This window comes from Drosophila serrata, unplaced genomic scaffold, assembly GCF_035046125.1.
Source record: "Drosophila serrata isolate PLE 108 unplaced genomic scaffold, ASM3504612v1 contig_334, whole genome shotgun sequence".
In the NCBI taxonomy this organism is placed as follows: Eukaryota; Metazoa; Arthropoda; class Insecta; order Diptera; family Drosophilidae; genus Drosophila; species Drosophila serrata.
Window position 1 is genome coordinate 1,104,777 of NW_028257232.1, and position 15,678 is coordinate 1,120,454.

Consider the following 15,678-nt stretch of genomic DNA (forward strand, 5'->3'; position numbering starts at 1 on the left):
AGAATATCGTGAAATTTATTGTGCGAAAGAACTTCGTCGTTTTTAATACATTTTGTCTATACTTTTCCGAGAATTTATATTGTTTTCAAATTTTTGTTAAGTATATATTATATAAACTTATTATATATTAATATATAAAATATAGCTGACATAGGAACAATCGGAAAATGAAGTTGAACACTATATATAATTTTGCTGTTTTTAAATAACGCGTTCATAAATGGAACAAAGGTTAAAATTGCTCGGTTGGTTGCTTGTATATTATAATGTATTTTATACAAGATTTTTCATCCATGTGATAGTATATCTATGTTTATTTGATTTAAAAAATATCTATTATATTTGATACAACCTTAAATATTTGTGCAGGATAGATACCTGCAAGGCCCACTGTGTTAAAGAGGCACACAAGATCAAAGCCCCGTTAGGATTATAAGGAATATAGCTGTCTCTGTCTGACTTAAGTAATAGCATTAAGAGATACAAATGTAAACACAGCGTAGAGAATGTATGTAGAGAGAAGAAGAAGAGGAATACGACATTCTGTTGCTGATATTCGAAGTGTAAAAAGTAGAACTTTAATAAACTATTATAAACTAAATCGAGCACCATTTATGCCTCCCACAAATCAAATGTCTACATCTTTTATAATTTAATTAGATTTTTCTAATTAAACAATTTTTTTTAATAATATACAAATTTTAATTGTTTTTTAAATTTTAAATTAAGTATGCAGATTTATAATTTTAATAAAAACTAACATGAAACAGCTTTCCAAATTGGAATTAATTATTTTTTTTTGGTTAGCAAGGCGTTTTGTAAACATTGATTTTTCAAAAAATACAATTAGTCATGAATAACATTTGATGGCTCTTCGAAGTTAGTTTCGTTTTTTCTTTTAATTATTTTTTATTTCCAATTTAATTTTATGAAAATATATATAAATATATTATGAAATTTAAAAATATCGTGAAATTTATTGGGAGAAAGAACTTCGTCGTTTTTGACATATTTTGCCTATACTTTTCCGAGAATTTATATTGTTTTCGAATTTTTGTTAATTATATTTTATTTAACTTTATTATATATTATCTTATAAAATATAGCTGACATAAGAACAATCGGAAAATGAAGTTGAACACTATATATAATTTTGCTGTTTATATATAATGCGTTCGTAAATGGAACACAGGTTAAAATGGCTCCGTTGTCTGCTTGTATATTATAATATATTTTATACAAGATTTTTCATCCATGAGATAGTATATCTATGTTTATTTGATTTAAAAAATACATATTACATTTAATACAACCTTACATATTTGTACAGGTTAGATACCTGTAAGGCCCACTGTATTAATAAGGCACACAAGCTCAAAGGGTCGTTAGGATTATAAGGAATATAGTTATCTCTGTCTAACTTAAGTAATCGCATTAAGAGATACAAATGTAAACATAGCTCAGAGAATGCATGTAGAGAGAAGAAAAGGAATACGCCATCCGGTTGCTGATACGCGAAGTGTAAAAAGTAGAACTCTAATGAACCATTATAAACTAAATCGAGCACTGTTATTGCCTTCCACAAATCATATGTCTACATATTGTATTATTAAGTTAGATTTTTTTAGTTTAACAATAATATTTCTTAATGATCCAATTGCAAACTGAAGGGTATACAAACTTCGGTATTCCCTCTAAAATGTTACATTTTGGATTACACTTAGCTATCGTTATCGATAGCTTAGTGATGGCCATTGTTGATTGGTTTTCAAAATCGCAGTTATTCGTTATTTTGGTAGAAACAAAATTTATTTTAGATAACATTGTCGAAATTTATGTTTCGGACTTCTCTAAATTTTAATTGCTAATTTTAATTGTTAATGAAATATTCACTGGGAGTTGTGATAACCAACAGCGAAGCTATCGCTGGCGAAGAAGTCACGGTTATCAATAGCGAAAGTCCATCGCTAGCGAGTTACAGCCAAAAAAAATTTGCCAGATGTAAATTCCACACACAAAAACAAAGTGCAATCTTTATACAATGTAAAATGTGTTAAAATCGCCAGTTATACTCTGTGGTAAGCGGGGGCGATAGTTGCAGTTGCAGGTGGCCGCAATAGAGAGTTGGGAAAGTCGCGAAAAAGTTCAAAACAATTGCGTTTGTCTGTGTCTGTCTCCGTCACGCGCACCCCCCACCATCCCGCGCTCCCTGCTGCCTAGGGCAAACAGCAGAATATTCGTCATCAGCTGGTCTCTAGCTTATCGCTCTCTCCATTCCCGTTGCATTTCGGAGAAAGAGAGAGGCACCGAGCGAGAGCATTCACATATTTACAATTTTCTGCTCCTGCCACGCGCGACGACGTCGCTGACGTTATTTTCTGGGCCGATATTGCAGTTGGAAAGTATAGATTGCCTCGCAAACACGAACCACACACACATCTAGGGTTAATTGCCAGACCCGCTGCCAATTAAGCGGAAGCGCCGTGTGTGAGTGTGCTGAGGGAACAAAGAGTGTGTTTCGCAGGTGCTTCACTTGCCACACTTTTCGAATATGCAAGCCCCAACTCGGCTTCCAAGGGCAACAAGTGTGCTTAACTATTGATTATTTGCAGAGCTCTTCTCCCACCAAATCGCCAACGACTCCGCACACACACACACACGTAGCTAGAGATCGGAGCCACCATGGAGACTTCTGCGGACGCGCTCGTCGAGGAGCAGAAGCTCATGGCGGAGGCCAAGTACCGCACCTACATGACCAACATAGACAAGGCGCTGCGCAATTTCGAGTACTCCAGCGAGTGGGCGGATTTGATATCAGCACTGGGCAAGCTCAGCAAGGTATAGCTCCTCTCTGTCTCCTCAATCGAAGCTGGAGCAGCTGACTCATGACATCAACCTTATCTCTTCCTGCTTGTGGCTCAGGCCATATCGAGCAATACGCAGTACCAGGTCATTCCACGTCGCCTGAAGATAGCTAAGCGTCTGGCACAGTGCATGCATCCCGCCTTGCCCTCCGGCGTTCATCTCAAGGCCCTGGAGACGTACTCGGTGATATTCAGCAAGACGGGGCCAGAGCGCCTGGCCACGGAGTTTATATACAGGTCAGTGGCCTCCGAAATACAGATAGATAAAGCACACCTAATCTCTGATTTAATTACTCCTTTTAGCGCTGGCCTGTTCCCGCTACTCGGCTATGCCGCCATGAACGTGAGGCCCGCTTTGCTGGCCATCTACGAGAACTACTTTGTGCCGCTGGGCGACAAGCTGAGGCCTGCGCTGAGCGGCTTTCTCAATGGCGTCCTGCCCGGCTACGACTGTGGCTTGGATCACTTTGAACGGATTAGCTCTCTGCTCAAGCAAGTGTGCAATGCCGTGAATCCCATGCACTTCTACACGGTGCTCTGGGAGTCGGTGGCAAACAATGCGGCTATAAGGCTGCCGGCCATCACCTATCTGCTGGAGCACTTCAACAAGCGACTGGACATGCAGGAGCAAATCTACATCATGGGCCACAACAGGGAGATTATGATGTCGGCGTTGTGCGCCTGCCTGAATGATTCTTTGATCCTGGTGCAGCGCAACACCCTGGAGTTCCTGCTGCTAGGCTTCCCCATGCACACGGCTCTGCTCAGCGAGGACGATCTGGTGAAGCTGGTCACCAATGGGCTCAATACCATCCTCAGGCGGGATATGTCGCTAAACAGGCGACTGTTCAGTTGGCTGCTGGGCAGCGAAGTGGCCAAGAACTCGCCCACCTACGACACCCTTTCACTAGACACCACGAATGGCCCGGAGGAGGAGCCGGAGCCGGAACCGTACTTCGTGAAGCATTCGCGGCACATCCTTATTCGAGCTTTAATCACCACGCTGCGGCTGAGCCTAGATTGCTCGCCCATGGACCTGAAGCCCTACAGGATCATGCTTTCCCTGCTAGACAAGGCGGAGATTGGCAGCGCCGTACTGGACTATGTTCTGCATGACATTATGCGCGCCATGTACATCTCCAGCGGGAATGCTGAGGCCTTAAAATCCGCCAACCTTCTGTTTGCCACTTTCGATCCTGCGTATATTTGGAGCTACATGACCAATATGTTCGAAAGAGCCTGCCAGCAGGCCAACTCCTCGCAGGAGAGGGTCCAACAGGGAGAAACCTCTGGAAGATACGACTGCGATGTGGGTTCCGGGGATCCCTGTGTGCTAGAGATCTGCGTGCTAACCGAATTCCTACTGGAAACCGTCTCTCTGGAGATGTACACAGAGACCACAAGGGTGTATCTGCCCAAGGTATTTCTGGCCATCACCCAGTTGCTGTCCCTCCACATGGATCGCGTGAGCAGCAGCGAGATTACGGCCTCGCTCAAGCTTTGCATGAAAATCGTCTCCAGGGTCCAGCCCATGATAACGTAAGCTGAAACAAAGGCATATTTTGAAACTCGCTTATCTCTGTTTGTATTTCTCCGCAGAAGTCCCATAAAACTGAACAAGCTGATAGAGCAGAACGGTGGCTCCTCGTCGGACGAGAAGATCACCGTGAATTCGGTAAGTGACAAAGTGGAGGCGCCCAGCAGTTCCCTGGAGAAGAGCAAGTCGGACTCGCGACTAAATCAGTTTGCGGAGAACTCACTGCACGGCACCGATCCCAACAACGATGAGGAGCTGATTCGGCGCTCGGCCTCCAATCAGAGTGTGGGTCGGCACAGTCCCAACAAGAAGAAGGCCAAGTCTATTTCCAGGCTGTCTGAGCTGGACAAGGATGTGAGTGGCCTTCTAGGCTTAAGCTTTAACCTTTCCTTGATAATGTTTACCTAATTTTTTTTACAGATCAGCGCCTCGGACACACCGCAGTCCTCCTCGGATCTTGACACTCCGCGGAGCATTAAGAAGCTCAAGGCCAAGGCCAAGGTGCCATTCATACGCAGTCCCAAAAAGCAGCGGCCTAAGGACATTGCCCTGGTTCAGTCAAACACTACAAGCAATGCCGGCGATGGTCCTAGCACCGAGGAACCCAAGAGTGCTCCTCCAGAGCAATCCCCGCAGTTCCAGCTGGACGAAGAGAGCCGGGCCACACAGCAGCGGGGTTTCTCAATTCTGGAGAAATGCATCCGCCAGTATGAGATCTTCTTCGAAGTTTACCTGGCCCGTAAGATACTCCAGATCCAAGCGGAGCCCAAGGAATGCGCGGTGCGGGTTCAGTTGCAGAGAACCACCAGTACGAGTCACACCTCCAATCTGTTTCTGGCCGAGCAAGTCCTAGAGCATGAGTGCGCCGAGCGAGAGTCACAAATAGAGAGGCTGTTCAACTTGCTCCGCGTGGACATAGTGCCGCGCTCCAAGCAGCTGCAGAGGCTGTTGAATCGTTCCCTGCCCCTGCCTGTCAGTGCCAGTGAGCTAAGCAGCGACAGCGAGGCACAGGAGGAAAAACAACAGAGTCTGCTCATCGATGGGCAAACGCAACGCAGTGTCCAGCAGTTGTCGGAGCTCCAGCTGAGCGTATCCCTTCGTGGAGCTGTCAAACTGGCAGCTACTCTGCTCGTGGAGATGTCGACGTTTCCCAACTGCAACAAGCACATTGTTCTAGACAGGAATGGTGAGTATTTAGTTATTCATAGCAGCTACGATTAAGAGATTGCTAAGAAACCCCAGGTAAAACCTGGTCCGTGGTTCTCATGATTCATGTGATTACTTTTCCACATTTTGTTTCTTATTCAGGGACTTTTCCTGCTCAGTGATTAATCATATTGTTTTATGTTTCGAACCCATTTCAGAGCCTGAATTACCCAACTGGCTGAAGGTCCTCTGCCTGGTGGCATGTTTTGCTCAGAGCGACAAAGAGTTACAGGTCTCGGCCATTACCACGCTCTTCGATCTCATCAGGTGAGTTGAGGAGGACTTTCACATCAAATAGCAAAACAATACCTAAGTCTTGAACCCCTTTTCAGCCTTTTGCGTTCGCAAATCGAGCACACGACCAGTCCCGGTGTCACTTTTGTGGTAATGCTGCCGCTGCTCAAGTTCGGCCATGTCAGCTATATGGAACAGCACTCTCGCGTCTTCCAGCTGGTGAGCTCCATACTGTGGGATTACCTAGGAGCCGCCGGTATAGATCCAGCCCAGATTGCAGCGCTCCTCCATCAGCTGCACAGTTGCCTGGAGAGTGGGCTGGTGGAAACGGTAATTGGCAATCGGATGCAGGCACAACATCTCCTCCAAATTCAACCGCCTTTCCTTGGCCGGACAGCCTTGCGCAGCTTCCAGATGGAACGCCTGGCGGATGCCCAGCTGCTGTGCCCCACGGAATCAACGGAGAAACTGCGCGAGAGCCAGGCGCGCAGCTTCAAGAAGTTCGAGCTGCTGTGGCACCTGGGCAGAGCCAAGCAGCCGACGCGTGGGTTTGAGAAGACGCTTCTTAAGGTGCTGGACACCTTGGCGCTGCCTCACTACATGTCGGAGCGGACGTTTGTGACCAACTGGCTCCAGGCTTCGCTACTGCGTGGCGATCTCGCCCGGGTAACCAAGCCGCTCTACAAGATCCTACTCTCCGCCAGCTCCAAGCGCGTGGGCATCGTTCACATGCAGCAGTTGTACCGCGAAGCCGATGCGGAAGTCACGCCTGCCTTTGAGCGCGACGTATACGCCATCAGCTCGGAGCAGGGCAACGTGAAGTATCATCACATGGAGACCACCAGCGGGGGTAAGAAGAAGAGCCCCATCCGGAACTTCCCCAAGAAGATCTTTGGGGTCACACTGAGCGGCGGCAAGGCCAACAAGGTTTCCAACTTCGTGAGCGACAAAGCGGCAGCAACAACGGTGACCAGCAGCAGCGAGGCAGCCCAGGATGTCAGCACCATCGGCCTGATCATCAATCCACTAGAAAATGCTAACGACTTTGACGACGAAACGGATCTGGAGGAGCCGCGGATCGAGATACCTCACAAGGAGACGCCGCTGGAGCAGAAGCTGGCCTGTGCCATGGACGAGAGCGAACAGCCCTCGCAGGAGCAAGAGCATTCGCAACGGGGAGCCCAGCAGCCCGACCAGAGCCTCCACTTTGACCAGGATATAACGGACAACTCGGACAGCAGCGACTTCGAGTCGGACTCGGAGCTGCGCGAGACCAGTCTGGAGAAGGAGGACAGTATCACGGTGAGTTCGAGTGCTGGTATCAGTGACGATGTCAAGCGCTTTGTCGGCGACTGCGAGCGGGTCACCGAGGCCTTGTCGCAGCACGAGAAGATCAAGAGCCGAAAGACGTACCGCCTGACCAGAGAGAAGACACCCGGAGAGTGCAGTCTCAACTCGCTGGAGTCTCAGCAAAAGGAGCAAGAGCAGCAGAGCACGCCCGACCTTCAAGCGGATGCCTTGCCGGCCGACGAGTATTTCCGGGAGGACAAAAAGATGGGCAAGCGCAAGAAACTGTTGATTGCCGGCGAGAAGAAGCGTCTCAGCTGCATCTCAAAGACCTCCACGGACAGCAATCTTAGTGGTTCGCACGTGGAGCAGCCAGAGCTTGAGGAGGAATCAGAGGAGCCGGCCACAGAGTCCACAATTAACGTAGAGGATAAGCGCCGCAACCTTAGCTTGGAGACGAGCAAACTCCAGCCGGATATGCAGAAGACGCTGGAGAAGGGCAAGCAGAATGTAGAGATCTTGCGTCAGAATAATGCGGCAGCAGCAGCCGCTGCAGCGGCTGCGGAGGAGCAAACGTGCAGCCTGCGCAGCTCTATGAAGAGCAGCACTTCCCTCACCGACGCCGCTCACCTGTACCACAACCACTTGCTGCTCTACCTGGCCATCTACGATACGCGTCAGACGCTGTATGCCCTGCAGACCCTGCGCAATATCATCTGCTGCGATCGTCGCACCTTCCTCTGCCTTTCTATCACCACGTCCTTCTCCAGCGGCAGCCTGAAGCAGCTGCTGGTGCGCCATCGCAAGAGCATCTCCGGCAAGGGCTTCGACGGCAGCGTGGGCAGCTCGGAGTACGCCCAGGCCTATCGGGGCTGCATGCAGCTGGAGCTGTTGGTCACACTATGCCTGTTCTACGCCCGTGGCTACTTTCAGAGGGAATCGCTGGACGCCCAGAGGCAGCCGCCTACGCTGCAGGACATCGTGAATAACCGAAGGATCCAGCTGGAGAGCATTGAGCTACTGACGGTGATCTGCTCCGAGCTGATCGAGATCGTCAAGGGAATGGGCACAGGGCTGGCCCGCTACATCGCTGACCTCCTAGCCCGTGCCAAGCTTCAGAAGGTGATGCTGCACTGCCTCAATAGCTCCGTGTGCAGCTATGGCCGCAGCAGGACCACCTCCAACTCGGCCAGCTATGCGGAGCAGGTACTCAGCTTTAACGATCCGCAGGATGACCAGCTGCATGCCGATTGCTTCCAACTGCAGCTGCTACGCCTGCTGCTTGCCGTGATTCGGCTGGAGCACGAGGTGCATCAGGTGCGGCAGGATACGCCGCCCACAGCGGGCGAGGATACGGCGGGCAATGCCTCGCCCACCCGCCTGACCGAAGGAGCGGCGGCGGCCAATGTCAAGTATCTGCCCAACTGCCTGATTAGCCAGCAGCCCATGTTCCTGGCCGCCGTCTTGGGCGCCCTGCAGCAGGAACGACTGCGCCACCTGCACCGCAACTGGACAGACCTGGTGACCTCCTCGCTTAACTGCTTCTCCTTCGGCTCTCTCACCAATATCGTGATCAGCGTGGTTCACCAGCTGTGCAGCAATCTGGATCGTCTGGCCAAACTGCCACTACCCCAGCAGCGACATTTTCCGCCGGACTATGTCGTATCCCAGCTGGAGGCCCTGACCATCCTTTGCCACTACTGCCTGCTGGATAACACGCAGCAGACGGCGCTCTCGCACCTGTTCAACCAGGCCTACCCGCAGACCAGCTCCTCGGCCCAGAGCTCCAGCACTGGACAGTTGCTCAACAGCATTGTCCACTCCTTCCTGTCCGCCAGCGAATCTTCCGGCACATCAGTGCCGGCGCCAAGGAATCCCCAGCTCCAGGCGGCGCGTAATGCCGTGCTCTCGCACCTGCCAAGGATCATGAGCAGCGTGGCTGCCATTTGGGACAGCGAACTGGGACAGCTACGACCGGTGCGGCAGCAGCTTTTGGAGTTTCTGTCGCCGGTCTCACTGCATCACGGCTGCAACTTCCTGGCCGCCGTTGCCGTCACCTGGCAGCAGCGCGGCGTTGCCGCAAATATGAGTGGTCTGAGCATCTCGGAGCAGTTCCAGCGCAACTCCACGCTGCAGGCGTGTCCCGCCCAGCTCTCGCTCGTGTCCCTGGTGTCTAGCATTCGCGTGATGCCGATGGACTCGTTCGTTATGACCCTGCATCATGTGGTTCGCTCTCCACCGCCGATCCACCGACCGCCTGCCCAGCTCAGCATCGAGGTAAGCTCGTTGGAGCTATTTTACTTCTACATGCGATCGGCCCCGGCTCCCCAGCTGGCCGATGCCTGGAGCTCGCTGCTCGCCCTCATCCGGGATGGATTGAACCTGACGCCTCCAGCTCAGTTCGCTCTGCTGATGCTGCTCAACGAGTTCGTTCAGCGTTGTCCGCAGATGCCCTTCCAGGACAAGAAGGAGGTTCGAGAGCTGCACGACGTCACCTCGCGGCTGGTGGACTCGCTGTCCAGCGTGGCTGGCTCCTGTCTGGAGCAGACCACCTGGCTGCGTCGAAACTTGGCCGTTAAAGAGGACACCGATGGCTTGGCCAAGGACAACAGCGTAGGCGGCGGTGGACTGCAGCAGTACTCCCTCCAGGCGCAGAGCGTTCTGGCAGCCATCCTGTCGAACCTGCTGGACGTGGCATACGGGTCACAGGAGAAGGACAAAGTGGTTAATATTGTCACCCCGCTGCTGTATAATATAACTCCGTACTTGAAGAATCACACGGCTCGGAACGTGCCCTTCTTTTACGCCTGCTCGGCGCTCTTGGCTAGCCTGAGCGGGTATCAGTACACGAGGAAGGCGTGGCGCAAGGATATGCTGGACCTGCTGCTGGACAACGCCTTCTTCCAGATGCACCTCTCGTGCCTTCCCTTTTGGCGCATGATCATGGACAGCCTAATGACGTACGACAATACCACATTCCGGGAGCTAATGACCCGCGTCTCGCTCTCACAGGCGGGCAGCCTCAACATCTTTACATCGCGCGACCAGGAGTACGAACAGCGGGCCATGCTGCTCAAGCGTCTGGCCTTTGTCATCTACTGCAGCGAGTTTGATCAGCACAACAAGTACATGCCGGATATCCAGGGTAAGTGTGGAGGAATACGACCCTAGCGGAGTCTTCTCTTTAACTTCAATCGAGACAGACCAAGAGATTATAAAAGGGATATTTGATTCCATTTTTAGTCGAGTCTGCAGTTAATTTTTGCTTGCCCAAACTAGAAACAATCTTGCAAACTTGGCTTTTATTAAACGAAAGAAAAAAGGGAGGCTTCTTCTTTGAATCTTAAATATCTGAGAATTTACTCAACTATTTATAATGCGGTTGGAATTTTGATAAAATTAATAATAAATATTGTATATGTATATATTTCTTTATACGATAAGGAAAAGGCAGGAAGTACATCAAATAATCTCATTCACGTAAAATTCTTTAAGATTTAGCTCCTCGAAAAATATAATGATTAAGAGTATTTAATTGTAAAGGTTCTGTGGGGAATTAAACACGATAACTCTTTCTGTGTCCCAACAGAGCAACTGGCCAACAGTTTGCGACTCGTTCCAATGGGTCCCTCCGTTCAGGCCGCCGTGTTCCTGTGCTTCCGTGTGCTCCTCCTCCGCATGTCACCCGACCACGTAACCTCCCTGTGGCCCATCATTATTGCGGAAATGGTGCAGGTGTTCCTGCAAATGGAGCAGGAACTCAAGTCGGAGAGCGAGGAGAGAAAGTGAGTTCATCCATATGTAAACTATTGCAAGATCTAACTAAAAAATGGTTATACTTATGCAGCCAACAAATGCGCATGCCCTCGGGTATTGACGTCTCCTGGTCCTCCGCTTCGACAGCCAGCAATGGCTACAGCTCCCAGACTCCTATGCAGCACTGGCGCTCGGTACAGCTGGAAGCTTGTAAGCTCCTTGAATTAGGATGCGTGCTGCCGGCCACCAAGTTGCCACATTTCCAGATGTATCGTTGGGCCTTCGTGGGCACCGAGTTCGACGTGCACGAGGAGGAGGTGCGGCTCCCTAATGGCAGCCTAGAGAACCTGGCCATGCTGCCCAGTGCTATCTACGTTCCGCATGTAAGACGGTTGGTCAGATTGATGGACATGAAGTATACTAGCCAGTCGCCGGTGAGTAGGGTTGAATGCAGACACATCTTCTTCCGATTAAGCTAATCTTTTGTTTGGCACTTCTAGCTTTTGCAACGGCCCAGCAACCGGCATCTGATGCTGCATTTCCAGCAATTGCAATCGCTGCAGGAGCTGTACGCCTTCTTCTCCACATTGGGCTTCAATTGCCCGCAGCCGAGAAACTTTGCCGACACGGAACAGGATGTGGCTAACTGCCTGCAGGAGATCGAGGAGGTGCTGGCCAATGACTTCCTGGAGAAGCTGCCCAGTATCACCACGCCCAGATGAAAGCCGGTTGCCGTTCACCGGCCGCCGACGCAGTCGCAGATCCAAGCGAATGGATCTCAATTCGAGCTCAAGCTGAATCTGAATCTGAATCTAGGCATGGAGTCTGCCTTGGAGGCAGGCCAGCCATCGCGCATCCTGGCCGCCGTGCAAGCCAAGCTAAGCAGCCAAAATGCCGAGACGAGCTTCATGCAGCAGACCCAACACACCAACAATAACAAGAAGACCAACTTTCCATTTTATGTCTAAGCAGGGTGAGGAGGATGTAGCGCTGGATCAGGAGATGACGCCGATAGTATGATAGCTAGCTATATAGATAGAAATGTCCGTAGTGTGATCGATCGTTTTAACTGTTGTGTGTTTGAGGAGGACTAGCACCCCGTAATTGTATATGTATAACTATAATATAACCATAACCAATGTATCTAACTGTTGATAGTTGCGGATGTTCCGGATGTGAATAAGAAGAGAGACAAAACTGCAATCAAAACACAAAAGCGAATTATTTATTGCCAAACTAACTAACTAAGTTATGTCGAAATCCAGCCTAAACCACGGCCGTCGTCCTGGGACTGCTCGTCTCGCGGTTCTTCAGCTGGACGTAGTGCGAGTAAATGAGGCGGGCGCAGAACGCAACGATTACTAGAGAAGGGAAGATAAGGAGGTGATTCATTCTGAGCTCTGGAGAGCACAAGAGGACTGCTTAAACTCACAGATCGATATGATGTACACGAATAGGGCCCCGAAGATGTTGTTGAAACCGGTGGCCTCGCGATAGCCTCCATAGTGGAAGATCACACCGAAAACGGCAAAGGGAAACGAGATGGCTTCAATCAGGGCGAAGATAAGCCACCCCAGGAGGAGCAATCGCTTTTCCTGGAAGACAATAAAAGAAGAAGAAGTACAGCAATGAATCAGGAAAGCTTATCTGGCCAAGCGGAAGTGAAACTAACCTTAAGGGTTCCGATCAGCAGGAGCACGTTAGCGATGACGGCAATGGCAAAGCCAACAAAGTTTACAACTGCACAGGAAGAAATATGATTACTATTTAATACACATTCCAAGTTTTTCTATTAAATTGTACATATGTATACGTTTAATGGAAATATGGGTATTTATAGATTTATGTTTATATTAAAGCAACAGTTTTTAAGATCGTGAACTTAAGGTACTTGATACGTATTAAGTAAGAATTATTAACTTGAATATATATTCACACATTTATTTAATTTTAAAAGTAAATATTTAAAGGGTACTATGGATATCTTGGTTATTAGATATACAGATCGATTTCACACAAAATATTGTCTAGGATCTGTGGTTAAGATATCCAAGTATCAAATATCAAACCCAACAAAACGTGATCTTGAACTTTTTCATATGTGTGCACATTTTTAGAATGAAAACATCAGCTTGCATCTGTCACCGATGTCGTCATCGATCCAAAAAGTGGAACGTGTTTTTTTTTTTTGTGTCCCCATGGATTAGCTCATGGTTTTAATTTATTCGCCGTGGTCGTCGCGTATGTATTCTATGCTCTAAGACAATGGCGCGGAGGAGGCCGGAGCATTTGGAATAAACAAATGCCGCCACGCCTTGAAATTTCTCCTACCCGTTGGAGCGAAGAGCACGCTGAATGTCATGGATATCAGCGAGTATATGGCAATGCCCAGGCACCAGCTCCTGAGCTCCGTTTGACACGGTCCCTGGTCCACGATCAGATCGATTTTCATCTTAAATGCTGATTAAATTTTCACGAAAAGTAACCAAAAACGGCGAAACCGGTTTTGGGGGCAAGTTGGAGCACGGAAAAGCGACTAAGCTCGACAAGAGGCAAATAACAACTGAATTCCATTTTACACATTCTTTGGGAAGCAACAGTTTGGTTAGACTAGACAACAAGGCAAGCACTGATATTATGCGCGAATAATTATATATTTATTTATACTTGTTTATTTAACATTTTTTATTGACAATACTTTACAGTTTGAAAATGTTTAAAAACTATGCAAGAAAATGCAATGTATGGAAATACTCGCTGTTTAAAATAAACAATAAACATACACATATATTTCTTGTATAAACCAAACAGTAAATATAATATACGGGAAAACCTGTTGCTTAGTGTTTCTAAATAAATGTGCGTGTGTGTATGCATTTTTAGCTTTGTGTGCTTGCGAGAGGACCGGAACAACAACAATTATACCGTGTGGGAAGATGTTAGCTTGCATTGGCCTAACATTGTGATGATATACAATGAAGATAACGAGTCATAGCATCACATCTCGATTTTAAAAATAACAATTATCCAAATGGATGTTAGTCATTCTTCAAGCCATCCTAACAGTTTTCATTTAAATCTGTCTGTTGCAGCCCTGGTACCGTTACTACTTCATGTTGAATTAAAACAGTGACTGGATATGTATACTTTTTATCATGTATCATAATCAAAAATTAGCTACAATAAATATAAATAAATAATCAAATATTTTTGGCATATCTAATTTTAATAAAAGTTTCTTTAGTTTCAACGAATGTTAAAATCGTATAGGTATTTATATTTAAATGCTAACAGTTGAGCATCATAAAAATAAATGTGACGCATCTATTATTTTTCTTAGCGATCTGGCAGCACCGTCGCACGAAAGCTTTCAAGTGCCATGCATTTGCAATTCAATTGCATTCCGAGCAGCCGGGCAAGAGCTCTTGTTTTTTTCTCCAAACGAATCTCCAAACTATTATAACCGGAAACCAGTGAAAATGTTGACAAAAGTGTTTTGCATGCGACTGAACACCTACGGTGTGGTCATTGGCTGGCTGGGCATCATCTTCTCCTTCCTGGCCACGATCCTTTTGTCCGTGGCCCTGGGATTCGTCGATGAAATTGCGCAGCAGATTGTCGCCGGCAGCAAAAGTGCTGATGTTACATTGGATCAAGTGCGCAGCGGTGGGTTTTCTTGAATATATATATGAACATACATATGTGTGATATCTAGATATAATACTCTACATTTGTGGCTTTTCAGTTCTCGTGATTAGCTTGAGTGTTTACCTGGCGCTGAAGGTGATCAATCTTTTGTCTTCGGCCATGCTGCTCGTAGGAACTGTAAAGGTAGGGAGTTAATAGCATTCTTAAGGGACATGTCCCCGTATAGGCAATAGAATGTAATATTAACTAAGTTTTCTACATCTTCAGGAACGCCATCTGCTCCTGCTGCCCTGGTTGATCAATAATGGAGTTATACTGGCCTTCGGCATTGTCGTACACCTTGGCCTCTGGGCGCAAGTTTTTAGTTCCCCGACGCCCTTCTTGGATGCCCTGCCCATCATTCTTTTCTCCATGGCTATTCTCGGTAAGCTTGTGGCATGATTCACAGTTTTTCCCCGCCGCAATTGAAAATGCGATGTACACACAAATTGTGAAATAATTCAACCACAACTGGGGTTATCGCAGCGCCGCTGGCTGCTGTGTTCATTTAATTATACTTGGGCACGATGCTGATAGCATTATTATTATTTTTTTTTTGCAATTTCCAGCGTTCGGATGGTATCTGTACTATGGGATCTACTCGCTGTTCAAGCAAATCCAAGTCACCAGTGATATCCAGCGTCCGCTGATTGCACCCGCCTCCCAGCAGACCAATTCGTACCCCAGCTACACCAAGATTTAGGCTGGCTCATGAGTGATTCTAAGCCCGTGATCAACAGATTTCGAATCATATCAGTACAGCTTTCTATTTGCGATAATCTTTTCATATATATAAAAATTAAAACGATTTGTTTGCTTCGCTATGACGAACAAAAGCGATATTTGTATGTGCGTCTAAATCTAATTCAGTGTCTTTTGGCGCATGCTCTTTATATTTTTTCTATATTTTATTACTTACCCGTTGTGGCCTGTATCTGCGTTTATCACTTTTCGAATGTAACTGCAAGGCGAATTATATTTATGTATGTATATCCAAATGTCTGTGAAAAAATATATATTTTGTATACACCCAAATTGGAGAATATTTAATTAAAGATGATTTCGCTTTCGCTTCAATAAATGAATTAGATGCAGCTAGGAACGTTT

General features: G+C 47.4%; 3 protein-coding genes across 4 annotated transcripts; 2 read left to right on the forward strand and 1 right to left on the reverse strand.

Annotated features, from left to right (window-relative positions):
- Positions 1 to 1,780: 1,780 nt before the first annotated feature.
- On the forward strand, positions 1,781 to 12,100 carry LOC110184106 (protein DOP1 homolog). Of its 2 annotated transcripts, none has more exons than XM_086837769.1 (11): positions 1,781 to 2,078; positions 2,613 to 2,838; positions 2,923 to 3,101; positions 3,168 to 4,403; positions 4,464 to 4,755; positions 4,822 to 5,587; positions 5,766 to 5,874; positions 5,940 to 10,273; positions 10,718 to 10,913; positions 10,976 to 11,318; positions 11,385 to 12,100. In XM_086837769.1, the coding sequence occupies exons 2-11, from the start codon at positions 2,683 to 2,685 to the stop codon at positions 11,604 to 11,606; spliced, it is 7,833 nt and encodes a 2,610-aa protein (XP_086693895.1). In that variant the 5' UTR covers positions 1,781 to 2,078; positions 2,613 to 2,682; the 3' UTR covers positions 11,607 to 12,100. The 2 variants fall into 2 exon arrangements, with proteins under 2 accessions (XP_086693895.1, XP_020808155.2); XM_020952496.2 differs by having other exon boundaries at positions 1,953 to 2,487.
- Positions 12,083 to 13,747, reverse strand: LOC110184107 (uncharacterized). Its single transcript, XM_020952497.2, has 4 exons — positions 13,216 to 13,747; positions 12,557 to 12,624; positions 12,317 to 12,479; positions 12,083 to 12,245 (listed from the first exon to the last, which is right to left on the reverse strand). The coding sequence occupies exons 1-4, from the start codon at positions 13,334 to 13,336 to the stop codon at positions 12,151 to 12,153; spliced, it is 447 nt and encodes a 148-aa protein (XP_020808156.1). The 5' UTR covers positions 13,337 to 13,747; the 3' UTR covers positions 12,083 to 12,150.
- A 534-nt stretch (positions 13,748 to 14,281) lies between these two features.
- LOC110184088 (uncharacterized) lies at positions 14,282 to 15,606 on the forward strand. Its single transcript, XM_020952473.2, has 4 exons — positions 14,282 to 14,550; positions 14,630 to 14,715; positions 14,800 to 14,956; positions 15,141 to 15,606. The coding sequence occupies exons 1-4, from the start codon at positions 14,364 to 14,366 to the stop codon at positions 15,272 to 15,274; spliced, it is 564 nt and encodes a 187-aa protein (XP_020808132.1). The 5' UTR covers positions 14,282 to 14,363; the 3' UTR covers positions 15,275 to 15,606.
- The last annotated feature ends 72 nt before the right edge of the window (positions 15,607 to 15,678 follow it).

What these genes read in the sequence shown, in the direction of transcription:
- LOC110184106 (XM_086837769.1), top strand. Translation starts at nt 2,683, where the DNA reads ATGGAGACTTCTGCGGACGCGCTCGTCGAGGAGCAGAAGCTCATGGCG. An exon ending in GCCACGGAGTTTATATACAG is followed by an intron (nt 3,102 to 3,167) that starts GTCAGTGGCCTC and finishes TACTCCTTTTAG; the next exon opens with CGCTGGCCTGTTCCCGCTAC. An exon ending in GTACATGCCGGATATCCAGG is followed by an intron (nt 10,274 to 10,717) that starts GTAAGTGTGGAG and finishes GTGTCCCAACAG; the next exon opens with AGCAACTGGCCAACAGTTTG.
- LOC110184107 (XM_020952497.2), bottom strand. Translation starts at nt 13,336, where the DNA reads ATGAAAATCGATCTGATCGTGGACCAGGGACCGTGTCAAACGGAGCTC. An exon ending in TGCTGATCGGAACCCTTAAG is followed by an intron (nt 12,480 to 12,556) that starts GTTAGTTTCACT and finishes ATTGTCTTCCAG; the next exon opens with GAAAAGCGATTGCTCCTCCT. An exon ending in CGTGTACATCATATCGATCT is followed by an intron (nt 12,246 to 12,316) that starts GTGAGTTTAAGC and finishes TCCCTTCTCTAG; the next exon opens with TAATCGTTGCGTTCTGCGCC.
- LOC110184088 (XM_020952473.2), top strand. Translation starts at nt 14,364, where the DNA reads ATGTTGACAAAAGTGTTTTGCATGCGACTGAACACCTACGGTGTGGTC. An exon ending in TGCTCGTAGGAACTGTAAAG is followed by an intron (nt 14,716 to 14,799) that starts GTAGGGAGTTAA and finishes CTACATCTTCAG; the next exon opens with GAACGCCATCTGCTCCTGCT. An exon ending in TTTCTCCATGGCTATTCTCG is followed by an intron (nt 14,957 to 15,140) that starts GTAAGCTTGTGG and finishes TGCAATTTCCAG; the next exon opens with CGTTCGGATGGTATCTGTAC.